We start from the raw sequence: 15,766 nt of genomic DNA on the forward strand, positions 1-15,766 counted from the left end.
CAACCTAGTGTATGTGTGAGTATGCAATCTATCTATGATCAATTATTTAATTCATGTGTTTATAGTTTCAGCACCAGTATTCAAATATCAGGTGGACTGCAGTATTTGCTTCATTTCAGGTGCAAAAGATGTGAAGGGCAGGTGAAGTTATCCAGGCTTTTCCTGCAGCGGTGTAGCTGACTAGACAGCCCATTGTCAGGAAACTAATAAAGAGGCTGTGCGTGCAGGAGCACAGTAATTATCAAGCCCGGGATATCAGCATGGTATTTATGAAAACACTACGCTTTAACAAAAGAAAAGGTCACGCGCACTGGCAGGCCGACTCTTGAATAGATTTCAGGCGGCACACAGAGCACATGTCCGCAAGCAAACAATAAGCTCAAAACTCGATTTACCATTTTCACTGCAATCTTCAGCATAAACAAAAAAACACACACTGCCACATACATGCCTTCCTGAACTTAAAAATTACACCTGGAACTGTTCTAAAAACATCTCCGAGATGCACTGAAATATGACCGGATCGGATCGATCCAGCGAGGTGCTACTGGCTAGCCGGGTCGCCCCCTTTGACAGCGTGCGGTGCATTTCAGAATGTATGAAAATATTGAGTCATAAAGCTCGCTGCGCCCAGGCAAGAATACATGACATGTTTTCAGTTTCCTCTGCGCAGATAAAAATATACAGCAGCAGCATGACAGTGACCTTGCATTTGTAATGTGCGCACCTGTAATGTTTGACATGACATCATGGATCTGTTATTGGCCGAGAATTTCTGGTACACCGTCTGTCTCTGCTTATGGGTTCATGTTACTGTGTGATTACACGTCAAGGATTACATATGTGTTTGCGCCTGTCTGCGAGCGTGTGTGCGCGTGTATAATGAGAATTCAATAATATACTGTATCATGTAATGTATATATAACTATTTTCTTTGGGTACACATATGTGCTGCAAGAACACAAAAGAATCCTTACTCTTTCACATTTCCAGAAAATGTGGCATTGCACATTATGTGTTATTGCCTTATATGTGTGTGTGTGTGGGGGGGTCTTGCTGAAAACTGTTTTGTTGCAGGAGAAATTGGTAAGAGTCACATCTTGCCACCAATCAATTTGGCAACTCAATAGTGACCGTGATTCTCAAAACGTCCTGAATAATAGTACTTGTATGTTAGATAATAATAATTTACACATCTCTCTTTTTTGACACATTAGTGTAGGAGGTGAGGGAGAGAACACATTTCCTTTATACGTCTTTTTTTCACACCATAGTACGTGACCACTCCAGCAGCACAACACAATGAAATGAAATGTACGGCAGATACAAATATACAGTATGGAATACTAGGCCTCCCATCCTTTTCTCACTTCCTGTTCTATCTGATTTCCTTTATTTCTATACCACGCAGGTGTAAGCTCAGGCCTGTATGAGAGGCACTACACAGGTCCTTGTTCTTTTTCTCATGCTGCATTTTTCCTCACCCCCACCGACCCCCCCCCCCACCCCACACACACACACACACACACACGAAGACACAGACAACTGGCCCAGTACAAAGAAAGCCATCATTCTTTGAGTGTAATTCCAGAGGCCAGCCTATACAGGCCTGATAGCCATTAAGGATTCATGATTCATCTGGATCTCATATTACAACGGCTTGAATTTTTCATGCAACCCTTCAATGCCAAGAAGAGGAAAAAAGGAATTGAAATGAGATGAAATGTTGTCTGCAAAACCCAACCGGTACATTAGCATATTAAAACCTTGTACTATTACAGCAGGACCTGTGACAAGATCTGTTCCATTTTGTTAGATATAATGATCATTTTTAGGATGTCGGTGCTAGAATGAATCGTGTTTGGACATCGCCACCATGCAGATGTGAGAAAAGCCATTTGCAGCTGATCTCTGTGTGTGTAGTTGTGTTTTTTGATTCTGTCACACAAAGCATTTGATCTATCTGGGTTATATTTTTTTCCCAGCTCTCTCAACCAGGACAATTAAAGAAAAATAGTTTATCTGTGATAAAGGTCAGTGCTACACTTCAGTAGCTTCCAGAGAATCTCTCAGGTGTGTCACTGAGACAACCGGGACAATCGATTCACCACTTTATATTCTTTTCAAAATGGCCGCCACCCAGCCACAGCCAGCAAGAACCGCGACAAAACCGGAAGCGTGGGTTTACTTCCTCTTTCATTGCTATTTTGAAGCTCCGGCAGATTGGAGCATGCGGTGGCTAAAAACCTAGAAATAGAGCTCTCCTCCCACCTGATCCCATTGTCTACACCGCGACTGCCCACGTTTGCTCCCTGTGAACCACACAGCCAACTACACATTAAATGACACAATAGTAACATCCATTCTTAACAAGATTACACTGTCCTCCCAGTTTGGCTCTTAGGCTTTCATGGGTTGAGGGAGCCTGGATAAGCCCCGCTGCCTGCGGTTCCCCAGGCACAGGGTGCCGTGTGTAAGAGTGGGCTGCTTAGGTCTGCCAAGTATCCACTGACTCATTGGATGACTTAGCAGCCTACAATGACTATACCAGAGACCAATTAGGAGGTTTCAATAATTATAATCAAGTGTTTAAGTAATCAGGATTAAAAATCGCAGTCCAATATGATGGAGAAATTAGCCTGGCTGCCAGAGCTTAAAACGGCAGCCAGCGTGTCGACTCTTTCAAGCTTCAAAAAGTCGACGCCCATTCACTCCCATTCTACGGTTTGGAAGTAAAATGATACGTGGTATTATAACTTCGACTGCATTATTCTTCAAGAAGAAAGTCATATTCAGTCAGGATGCCTTGAGGGTGAACTCTTATTATTTTGGTTTATATAGCAAGATGACTATACACTTTGAAATTCACAGACTCTCGCTGTGCTGAATGAAAGGGCCATATATATGCTTTAGCAGTGAAGGATCGAGCCCAGGCGACACAGTAAAGGTTAACTACTTAATTCCAGTGATTAGTCCACACAGAGTCCAAGGCTTTCTGCCAAAAGCCTTCATTTAGCAGCTACATGCACCACCTCCGCAAGTTCTCTCAACAGCCAAAACCCAGAGACTGCTGGCAAACAAAGGTTAACATCAGGTATGTGAAGTACCCAGGTGGGTGGGGGCCGTCTCAACCATCAGGTCCAAGGCCGGAGCGCGATCCGAGTTTCAATACCTGCTTTAAAGTGGGTGAAAACACTTGACTTAGCTTTTGTTTAAACTTAAGCATGCACTCATTTCATCAAAATAGAGAAATGCTCCGAGGCTACAGCAAGGTACCATTGATGCGACCAGCTTTGTCAATGTATAGATTTTCTTCCTCAGCTGTGAGATTCAAGATGGGCGGTCTTCATGCAGATTGTATCTATAGACTCAATGAACACAGATGAGCAGGAAAGATGGCTATGCATATACAGTACTGTGAGCTGCCATTACCCGACAGCGTGAGTGAAATTGTCTCCGTGTACAGTTGGTTGAGTCTTGCCTGTTTTCCACCCGTCTAATCTCACTCTCGCTCATCGGGATGGCTGCGGGATCACGACCGCTACTGCGCTATGTGAAACCTGTTAACACAAGGTTCATTGTGGATTCCCACAACGTCCCTAAAAGACCGATAAGAAGGTGGTCGGCTGCATGCAGATTCCCCACCCGGGTCCTCCAGAAAAAGATTCAGAGCTGGGACAAAGCGCAAGGCCCCTGTGTGTGCGCACACACAGGTATGCATGTTTGTGTTCTTGTTACCGCCGAGGATTGTGGGATTTACACCTCAAACAACTCTCCCTGCAACCAGACCCTATAAGTCACTGCGAAGGTGCTCTGACGCTGTCACACCTCTGGCACAGTGGCTCATTACGCCTGCCGGAGCTGTATATCAGTGAGCGTTTGCTGTATGTGCATGCTTGGGTATGTGCAAGCCTACTTTTGTGTGAAAAGAACAGGGAGTAGAGATGCTACGAGGGCATAAAGAAATGGAGATGGGAGGGAGAAATAAAATGCCAGCAGTTATTTATTTAAATGCTGGGCCGTATACATATTTAATGATTCAAGAGCACCTGCTGAACGGCAGCTGGAGCGAGCCTTTCGTCTGTAATTGCGGTTGTACAGTGACCCTGGTGTTGTGATGGAAATATGCTTAGCTCAAGAAATGCTTTAGATTCACATACACACGTACACGCGACAATTACATGCATGCGTGGATGCATAACACGTACACAAACATACGCGGGCAGACCTTGTTAATGGGGACAAAGACAACAACACAGAGCTATAGACAAGCTGTCCGGCTGGTCCGCGGAGGTGTTAATGTGATCCCACAGCTCAGCTGGATGCTGTGCTGGGTCCTGGTGTTTTATTACAGCCATCGTGCAGAGGGAGCGAGAGACAGCGATAGACAGAAAAACAGTCACCGTGCACACCTAGCAATGATATAATGGCTTTAAAGGCCTGCATGACCCACAGCTCTTGGGTGAAATAACACACTGAATAGGAGGCATGAAATAGAAAACACAGTGAATCTAATGGTGAGGAAAAAGAAAGAAAGGACAATGGACTTTCTTTGGAGGATGCTGTGGAACATTTATGGTTAATCTTGAGGTGCTACCACCACCATGCTACAGATTTTGATAACAACAAACTGGTGCGGTCGAAGCGGGTAGCTGTTAGCGCATATTCTATGACACGTTGAGCTTCAGACCAAACCCCTGGGGATGAGGCTCTTATCATTTACTAGTCCTGTTCTTCAAATAATTTCTGTCGTTTCAACAAAATCTCATGGCAGTTTATGACTATTTTATAAACCATTTTGCAAGACATAAACAACACTGATCCAGAATCACTTCCTGTTTATTTTTTCATTGCATATACAGTAAATAAGTCTTGAAGACATTAGTTTAACGCTTTAATGCTGTTGTAATTTGTTCTAACCTTTGCGTCGTTTAAAAAAATCTGAAACAGGAAGAGCTTCCAGTGTTGTTTATGTCTTGCAAAATGGTATAGACGGTTTCAGCGGCAACAACAGTAGTTTTAACAGTAGCCTTGCCTTACCTTGCCTTAATATACTGTACAATAAAATATTCATATACATTTATATTAATATAAATTAAATCTAAAATAAATTGTCATATTATAACCGAACAGACCAGAAGTTAAATTCTGGCCATGCGCGCACGTTCTAAGAAACTGTCTTTATAAGATAGCTAATTTGAAAAAAATTAAATGATCTTATTCACACGTTTTTATAGATGCCTTTACTGTAAGTAAACATTGTGACACGTTTTTGTGGGCGGAGCTTAGGTTGAGGCCCCCTGACCACATTGTTAATGCTAGGTAGCACGTTTTGTTTGCTTGCTTTTTGACAATGACTAGAAAAAATCGGATAAAATTTTAACATGTAAGGTCACTAATTGACTAGGACCGCGATTGTTTTTGAAAACGTTAACTTTAATGCAAGGAACCTGGTCGACCTGTACGCGCTCACTCAATGGATCCAGGGACAAACTGACAGGATTACCTACAGTTAAGTGGCCTGACATCTACACCTACCAGACAGAGAAACTAAGCGTATATAGTAAAGATAAACTTAGAGCGTATACTGTACTTCTATAGATGCCTGCGTGTACTAACAGTGGCAAACGTTAGCAAATACATTTACTTGAACACAAACCTGACACATAACATGAGCCTTCTCACTGTTCCCTCTCCCTTTATACTAATGCACTTGTGACCACTAAAGAAAAAGAGATGACAAACAGTTTCCTTTATGTTTAGTTTCTGGCCAATAGTTAACTGCTAGTTGTATAACTAACAAAGTTAGCTAGCATACCCTATGCGTTCAAAAGTTAACGCTACGTGAAAAATAATCTTGTTCCCCAGCTTCTGATTGGGCATATGTGAGACATTTTAGACACAAATCATAATCCACACCAACAAAAGACAGTAGTTTTTTTATCTTAAGTGTTATGAAGTGAAACGCGAGCATTTCTGAAGATCGTTTCCTTTCAGTCCGCTCGTTTTATTGTGTTTAACTACAGCTGTTTTTGTTTGGCAATGGCAGCAGGTATGTGTTGAAATATCAAATTGGAGACTGAATTCTGTCGTTTGTGACACTAAACTACACAACTAGATGATAATTTAAACTCCTTATGTAGCCGAATCTGTGCTGGTTTGTATTGGCCGCCTCCAGTTTTCCTTTTATTTTGCCTGCTAAGTGATTCAAAGTGCATTGCAAAATATAAAATTATTGAGAATGTGGTCATCTAACGTACCACCTTTGTGTTACTAGCGCCATGCTTTACCAATATCTTTCCACGAAAGCATAAAAGTGTTAAAATAAAAGTTACACCTTTCTCTTTCTTTCTTTCTTTCTTTCTTTCTTTCTTTCTTTCTTTCTTTCTTTCTTTCTTTCTTTCTTTCTTTCTTTCTTTCTTTCTTTCTTTCTTTCTAGCCCCATCACAAGTGATACATTCCCAATCACAGGTCAGACTAGGAGCTGCAGATGGATAGCAGTAGCCAATGCTGATCATCAGCGTCTCATTACTTTGGTTACTGATAAGTCCACTAATACCCTCGTTAGCAGCCACTCGCCGGCCCTTCAATCACACGGAACTGCTCGATATCCATTAGAACCTGCACTGCCTCTGACTAACCTGACCAAATGCAGATTAATGCACAAAATCTTTTCAGATCAGAGGAGTATGTGATGGCAGCGGTAAATTGTGAAGGGATCAGGAGGTGGACCTTTGATCTGCTCAAAAGCCTCATCAGATGCACAGAATTAAGATGTCTCACACACCATAAGCGTGAGGTTCTGTGATGGAATTGAAGGATATGGAAAGACTGTAAATCATCGCAGTGCCCCAACCCACTTGTTATGATCTTATTGCATGTGTAATCATATGAGTCATATGCAATCAGGTTCGAAGACATTTAGACGTTTGAAGATCAACACTGAAATAAATTTCATGATCTTTACAACCTTTTGATGTAAATGCTTATATGTTTGAAATTAGTTTTTCATACAAAAGAGTAATTGTGCCAACACATTTTCTATAACAAAAGTCAAGTTTTGAATGACTTATGGCCTGTTCACTCCAAGGACGATAAAGATTAAATTGTATAGTTTTAGATATCATCTAAATTTAAGAGAACAGTGAACTCGAAACCATAACTACAGAGGAACAGTGGAAAAATCAACAATAAACATTTACAGCCAATCAAAATCCATTTGAATTGAAAAGGTAAATCTGCAGCAATAAGCTTAAAATAAACATAATGTTATCATCCATTGGTAAGCATGTCAGTAGAGTTATTGTTTTAGTTACCTTTATAATGATCGTTCTTGGTGTGCAGGGGCCTTTACACCAAATATTGAAGAACAGGCAGCCAATAAAATCAATTCTGTTAAAAAATATAGCGTGATACCTCAAAAAGCTAGTAGGTCAAATATTATAATTGCATATTTTGAAGGTTCTAGTGAAAAGGAGCCTGCTCTAAGATATACTTTATCATAATTTTGTAATGTTAGTCACAACATAATTCTTAGGTTCTATTTGTATTGTTCCATAGTTTTGACACGTAGAATAATGTAGAATGAAAATAATAAAGAATGTGCAAGTGAACCTAAACTTTTGACCAGCAGCATACACCGATGCATCCCCGTGTTCGGTAAACAAGTTTAGTTTCCTGAAAGTGAGAAGTTGTAATGTGTTACAGAGCAGCAAAAACATTGAAGGAAGGAAAACAGCTGAGAGTTAGAGCTGTAATTCTCCAGAGCGGATCAGTAGGAGGAATATAGATAATTCATGAAGTATCAAGAAGGTTGAACAGGGCAAGTATTGCTCTGTGGTGTAACTTGCACCACTCACTACAGAGCATGACCAGAAGCGTTTAAACCAGAGAACTGCTTACAGTGTGCATATGTTACTATATAGAAGTAATATATAAAGTGGTAGTCGTGCTCAACCGTCGTTTCATGCAGCAACCCTCTGAAGCAATAAATGTGATCATACTGCCTTCCGCAGAGACACTCTCTCCTCCAAACATAGAAGTGTTTTTGTTAAAGCGCTGTTGTTAGAGCAAAGCATTTCCTCTGTAGAATTGTTGGGGCAGTTTCAGTGCCTTCCGTTGTGCAATGTGTCAAGGCAGCAAAAAAACTGTGGCAGTTAACAGCAAATCCTATCACAGGCAGCATAGAAAACATGAATCGATTGTCCGTTTCAGGGATTCACTGCTTCTTACATTCAAACTGTCACAATATTTTTCTTTTCCCCTTAGCTATAGGGCACGCGTCCAATTGCCACTAAAACAAAACAAGCTAGATCCGAAACCAACATTTCTATGATACCCCTTTGCTGCAAAACGGTCATTTTCAACTGAAATTAGAACAGCGTAGCTTTAATGCAGGCCGACGTTAGATTTATACCCCTTCTCAGCTGTAGTCATTGTGCTCTGTGAAACTAATCCACTCTGGCTTTCATTACAAAATGACAGAGCGCTACTAATTAATATTTGATAGCCAAGTTATTCATTTTTAATATCGTAATGTAATTAATAATAACATAATGAATATTTCAAGGTTAAGTTGTAGGCACGCATTAAATGAAGCGTTGGAGAATAATACTGAGCCTGTGTGCTTATTTACACGGATGCATTATTGCTTAATTTGGATTGAATGTACAATGCAAGATGATGATATGGATTTTAACCCAGGCTCTATGTAGGCCAAATCTGTGCGGGAAAATGTCCCTTTCATTTCCCACCCTCCCCCTTTAAATAAATATGTTTCACAAGCATTCGGAATTATGTTTTTCCGACCATTTTAATGCTGATATCAGCCTCACAGTAAACCAGACATCAGCATAAAGGAGACACACTGTAGGACAAATCAACCAGTGTTTGCTTGTGAAGAAACATCATTTCTTAATGTAAAAAAAGATTCACAGGCAGCCTGATGGTTTTCAGACCATCTATTACCCAATCTATCAAGTATTTGTCACACTCCCTACAAAACACCAAAGGAAACAAATGTCCACAGACACATATCCATTTTCTTTTCTGAATTAATAACCAAAGCCATTTTCTTGCATTCAAACCGACACTCCCAGTGATCTCGTTCTTAGCTCGGATTGCTAAATATGAAAAGCGTATTATCCATTCACTTTTTGCAAACACATATAATCTAATCAGAGATAAGAGCACAGTATGGTAAGAAAAGACATCAGACAGCAACGCTATTCATTTGAGCAGAGTACATATGTACTCCACAGAGAAGAATGGTATCCATCATTAGCCATCATATTTAGGCACCACCACACGCTCCAGCCAAGAGGAGGGAACAAAGCCATGTGCAAGATAGCGTCTAACTGACATATGCTATAATCAAACTGACAATGCTTTAAGTAAACACAACCACGTAGGTTTTTATCGGGCCAAGATTGCAATTTGTTCTTTCTCTTTTGAAGAATAGAAATAATGTATTCAAATGTACTACAAATTGTTATAGCAAACCCATGTAGAAATCATACCATCAGGACTATAGATTGCAATATTGTGGATCCATGCCAGAAACTTATTTATAGCCAGTAATGCCGGTATATGTGACGTATGGTGATGTATGGCGTGGCCGTGTTGAAGATGGGGATTCGCAAGTTATAAATATATTTGCGTGTCACGGAAAAGTTAAAATATGCAAAACCTGTACCAAAAATATTTGTGAAAAAGTGTCATAGGACTCCAAGACCGTCTAAAAGCAGCTTGCTCTTGTTTGGAGGGGTTGTGGTGGAAGCAGATCAGAGCTCCAGGAGCAGCATGAGTTGTGTTGTGTCTGACGTGCCCTTCAGAACCAGGTGACGGCGAGCAGCATCTCCAGCCCAGTGAGTCAGCGCGCCGAGACCAAACGGCCACGTGGAACAGCACAGAGCATTCTGTCATGCACCATAGCTACCTCTCTTTCTGGCTATTCTTCTTTTAGCCATGCCATGCCCACTTCTACATGTATGCTAATTGTCTCCTCCGACTGGCAGCTGCATGGTGCTCAAGGGGAGTTCAGGCAGTGACAAGACAGGAGCTGGGTATATAATTAAACATTAGACCGGCACGTAATAAAGCTAAAGGATAAAAATGAGCGTAATCTCGGCCTGAGGTTCCTCGATAATCAGCCCACATCCACATGCCTGGCAGAGATGGTATGAAAAGAGAGAAAAAAAACATGCTGATTCGAATGACCCATTTGAATCACACACCTCCCACTCTTTATTTGATTCATTTTTTAATTAGAGAGAACGAGTGAAAGAGGACTGCAGATCTTAGGTGATGGAGAGAGGGAGAGATAGCGAGAGAGAAAGAGAGCAGAGGGGTATTCAATCTCTTCCGACAGTGTGGCTTCCTATCTCGCTGCAACATGGAACTTATCTGAGCACCGCAAGCCATGCTCATGAGCACTTAACCTTGCGGTGAGGAAAATAGGCACGGCGGAAAAATGAAGCTCAATCAATGCCGGCCCACCAAGGAAGCCAAACACGGCGGCACCCCTTGCACCCGACCATTCACCCGCGCTGTATTCCTGCAGACAATAACTCTTTCTCAAGCAATTTAGGAGGCTGCACAAAAACTTCATGACATTGAATAAAGCACAACACATTACAAAGGAACAGAACAGAACAGCACGTTGCTGTCTAAGCATCTGCGGTGGCTCTCCATCACCCACGGAAAGCGTTGTAGCACCTTGGATGTGTCTGCCAGAAAGCATCGCTTTCATTTGCCCTTATACCATGGAGATGATCAGAGGGAGCCCTCTAATTGTATTTGTTTATTCATTTCTGCTGATCAAACGCTACGGCACAATTCAACGAAGGCTGTTTAAATGTAGCTCTTGAAAAATGTATGCAGCTCTTAAGAACTTTTTTGTATCGCGCCGATATTGGGAAAACACAGGTGTAAAGGCCACATAAGAGCACATGTTTTATTCACATGCCTGAGTGGAGGGGAGGAGGCAAGCGGAAAAAAATGGGAGAATTCAAGTGAGAGGCCTTAATTAGCTGAGGCCCAGCCAAATGCTGGACACAAAGGATGGCATTCTCAACCTTGGCGATGTTAAATATGGAGAGTTTTTTAAAGCTATTATATGATGCATTTCTTTGAAAAAAAGAAATATTTGCTCTATTACAAAGATGATTTTCAGTGACTAACTTATTTAGTTGGTTACAACAAAGTGATAGTTGTGGGACAAATGCAGTGCCAAGTCGTGTCCCGAGGTTCACGGTTGCAATGATCTGTGAACGAGCTGCTTTGGCCTGGCCTGTTCTGACTCTAGTCCTCTCAGGACACTGAGCTCTCGCAAAGTCCTGTGCCAAGTCGCCCTCCTATCCCTTAAAATATCTCAATGCCACCTCACCACATACACACATGCTGAACGTATTACACCTCAAGCTTTTCTTCATTCTTTCACACTATACGTGGTTCAGAATATTTTGGGGGTTTCTAAACACAACACAATAAATTGCCCTCCAGATCTGTAGCTTTCTGCAGACTAATTGATCATTGCCTTTTATCCATTAAAGACAGATCGCGTGGAAGGTTCAAACCTGGCTGTGATGCCAACCTTGCCCTCTACTTCACAGCAATTATTGCTCCCTCACAAAATGTCAGACGCAAAGGCATTCAAGCAGCAGAATTAATGTTTCCACATGATAAGTAAGCTTAATATTCAGTTGACAATTAGAATACTCACCCTGCCAACCAGAATTGGATCGGGTCCAGAGAACTCCTCCAACACAAACATTTGATTCCAAACCCATCCTCTCTTGGCACGATTCAGGATTCTTTGTCCTTCGCTTGGCCTGTTTCGGAGGATCACGGTTGATGCGGTTTGTAAACTTTGCATTTGATTGTTCAACGGAGCCATGGAAGAGTACGGCACGCAAGTAATCCACACTAGCAAGAGAGAAGTCCAAAGGTCTCGCTGCATCTCCTCTCTTCGCTTTCGCATTTTTGCTATAATTTCAAGGTTTTTATTAATTTTGCTTTCCCTCCAAAAGTCAGGGGTGGGCCAGCTGACAGACAGCTGAATGCTTATTCTTATGTTCTAAGTATTCCCCACCTCGGGTTCATGTTGTGAAGAGAATTCAGGGATGCACTCTGATGTATCTCCAGAACAGCGAGAAAGGAGACACACAGACAAATGCAACATCCATTAGTTGGTTCATCAGTGTAAGAGATCTAGAGGAGAGAGAGAGAAATGCAGGCTTACAGGAAGTGTGTGTAAATAAAACTGATAAGCTTAAGGAGAGAAATATAAAGGTCAGTTTGATATAACCTTAACGGCAAAAAAACAGTCCGTCTTGTATAGGAGTACAAGTGCATCATACAAAACTGTCCTTTGAATCGCTAATTTATACATAGAACATTTAGGAACTAATTAATTAAATTCATAATTAAAGTTTCTGTTTTCCTGTTAACCAATTATATTTAACAATAAATAAATATAAAAAAACTAATAATAATAATAATAATACTTTTATTCTTAAAACATGCAATATTTATACATAAGGAAAATCATGATTTGACAGGTATTTGGAAAAAAAACACATTACAAAACAGAAGTTTTTTTTCTTTTTTTTCATTTGCCTCAATTATTTTCAGTCTTTGACATATTACCACATTAAGATACATTATGGCAAACAGATTTAGACAGACTCAGAAAATCAAATATGACTATAACATCCTTCCATCAAATGCTTATTTAGATTTCTGTGATTAGCTGTCTACAAATTGTAATTAGAGGACAGTGCTGTTATAAGTGGAGAGAATGTAGTCTCTACCAACTGTTTAGCAAATTGTTCACGCACTTCTAAACACTACTAAAAATACTGCTGTTACTGGGTGTTAATTCAAAATCAGAAATGTGCAGCAAGTCCATGGTTTTCTTCTCACTGGTTAACCATACAACAATCACAAACTGCATTTCACTAAACCGGATTATTTAGCTGAATGGTTTCAAGCAGTATCCTCTGGAGAACTCTATTATTTCTTATTTTGTAAGTTTCAAAATGCAGCAGAGAGGTGGTCAAGAGGAATGAAATCTTTTAATCACATCAAAAGCAGTCTAATACAATATACAATCGTAATTTAAATACGTATTTTAACAGAGGTGTAGACCAGATCTTAATAAAAATGCAACTTTTGAGTTATATATATATTTACCATGTAGGTAAGTTAGCAAATCATTTTAAACACGCAGTCTTCCTTCGTACAAAGTAACTTAAGTCAGCAGTAGAGCTTTATAACACTCAGACACTACCTCTATATAAAATGGGAGCAAGCGGCAAACAGTGCTCAGACGGGTTATCATCAGCGTGCAAAAGCATTACGAGAATCACCGGGTAAATTTCAGCACCGCAGAGAGTGGACAGCTCCACACAAAAAGTGGCGCGGAGAAGCCAGCTGACTATTTACGACTGCCTTTTGCCTCTTTATTGAAAAGAACGTCACTTTAGTATTTAAAAAAACAGTACTCTGCTAAAACAAGACTAAAAAAACAGACATGAAAATGTTACACATTGAGTTACACCAAGTTGACTATTGCCAAGGCACAGCTCCGTCTTCTGCAGTGACCACAAAAATTCTACGGACGACATTCCTGAGCGATATGCCTAGCAAATGATAAACACCGGGTAAACTGATGTGCTGTCTGGTCTTCAGGTGTTGACTGACCGGGCTGTCAATCTGTCTCACTCTCGGATCAATCACCGTACAGCGCAAAGAGGATCAAACGAAACATCCGCTATATTTCAGTCAAGTCAAATGAATCCGCACGCGGCTCCAGCCAAATAATAAATACTAGAATACTCCTGTGTCTGTTAATGTCTATAGTCTATAGTACTTACTGTATCTCATCCGGACGTCCGTTCCATGCCATTCGCAGAAGAAAAACAAAGCAGAAAGAAGACGTGACTTGTTTCAGAATACACTTGGCACTTGCTTTTTCCTGCAAATTCGCTGTCAATTTGACGTGGACGAGAAAAATGTCAAAATAAAATAAAATAAGAGAATTGGTTGTCAGACGCAGTTGGGGAACGATTAGTATCCGCGCAATTTAGCGACTTGGCGTTGACAGGGTGTCGGGTAGCTCCGGCAAGCCCGCTCGCTTAGTGGAGGAGTGAGGAGAGATGGACGAGAGGTGTTTGGTGGGAAGAGCCTTCCCTCTGCCGCGCTCATTGGGCTGATAAAGAGGCAGGTCCTCAGCCCTGGCAATGAATGCGTGCGCGCCTACCCTGGGAATACTGAACTTTTATGGCAGAGCGTTGGCGGTTTTCCCTCCCTTTTCGCAAAACGCATTCCGTTTGGAAAGCATCCGTAAACCTATGCCAACGGTGTAGAGTGCTCGCTGCTTTACCTGTGACGGTCTTCTTATAAATTTGTCCTGCGATTAGAAATTGATATGATTTCTACAGTATATAACTAGTCTTTACCCAGCGCTGTAAAATATACTATGGCCTGCGTGATTTCAGTAAGAGACTGAGCTCGTCGTCACTGTAGACTGTAAAACGACTGTACTGTGTGAATTACTCTGAGAGACTGTGGCAACGACTGGGGATGAAATTCAAAGCCTTCTGGCTCAGCTCGTCTATCAGAAATTCAGAATGTATCTGCAGAACTGAGTGCAGGTAAAAGAGCGAAATAATTAACCCTTCTTACAACACTGGATAAAAGAAAATACATAGTTAAGATGTTAAATATGTATTGTCACATGAGGCCCTAAAAGCACAAACATTCTGTGAGGAGAGAGATTTATATTCAATCGATCAGCTCCCTACATAACTAACCATTAAGTGTTTTTATTGTTTAAACCAGACACCCATAGGCTAACCATTTCGGTGTTTATTAGGAGCTTTGTTATCAATAATTACATTAGAATCAGCTCATCAGAATTCATTAATGCATGTTTTTAATCTTAATAGGTTCTAGTCTGCAACCGTAGACTGTCCAGTTAAACATTCCCACGAGACAATCAGGAGAGCGAGTGCGTCTCTTCTGGAAACTCTGGTTTAACTGGCTCCCTCTAGCGGTCAAACTTCTGACAGCCATCAGGACAGTGGTCATTTAAACTAGTAGGGAAAAACACAGATGGAAAGCCCTTTAATGTACTGAATAAATTATTACTCGCAAGAATTTTGTTAGCTTGATCTTCGCATTTAAAACATTTATGAAAAACGTGCTGCAGTCACAGCAACTGTGTGCAGAGATAGTTAGAGCAAGATTTACATGTACATATTTATTTTTACATTTCAGGCAATAATTGATACTGCAGTTTGATAATAATATATAGCCTATGTATATCTCACAATATTATTTTAAAAATATGCATTGACAAATAACTTTTAGACAAGCAGTTTAAAAGATAAATCCTTGATTTGATACAACTCTACAGTCTGTAAATAATGACAATCCTAATAACATCCAAAAACACTGTGATCTCATGTTAATATTTTTATATTAAGACATGCAGTCGTAATTGTCACATCACAAATGATCATGGACATACAACATTTTACATCCTGCTGAAGTTGCTTTTTAACTCCATCTCATTTATCTTGTGAAGTTTGTCATGCTGTTCTCCTGTGGTTCTTTTTCTCTGTCATTGATTAATTCCACTGACACAGCCTTTACCGGTGATCAAAATATCAGACGTCTTCTGAAAAAGGCAAAGTAAGTGAAGGGGAAACGGTCTTTACAGCCCAAGCTTCCTCAATCGATCATTGGTTACTATATTGTC

The 15,766-nt window shown here is 40.6% G+C and overlaps 1 protein-coding gene across 1 annotated transcript in view; it reads right to left on the reverse strand.

Moving 5' to 3' along the window:
* The window catches only part of cdh8 (cadherin 8), a 73,337-nt gene extending 58,830 nt beyond the window's left edge, over positions 1-14,507 (reverse strand). Inside the window, exons 1-2 of the mRNA XM_057334585.1 lie at positions 13,878-14,507; positions 11,723-12,210 (exon numbers count right to left, since the gene is read on the reverse strand). Coding sequence (XP_057190568.1) covers positions 11,723-11,980 — 258 coding nt within the window. The 5' untranslated portion in view covers positions 11,981-12,210; positions 13,878-14,507. The remainder of the gene's footprint in view (positions 1-11,722; positions 12,211-13,877) is intronic.
* Between the last annotated feature and the right edge of the window lie 1,259 nt (positions 14,508-15,766).

Source organism: Triplophysa rosa, linkage group LG1 (genome assembly GCF_024868665.1).
Source record: "Triplophysa rosa linkage group LG1, Trosa_1v2, whole genome shotgun sequence".
Taxonomy (NCBI): Eukaryota; Metazoa; Chordata; class Actinopteri; order Cypriniformes; family Nemacheilidae; genus Triplophysa; species Triplophysa rosa.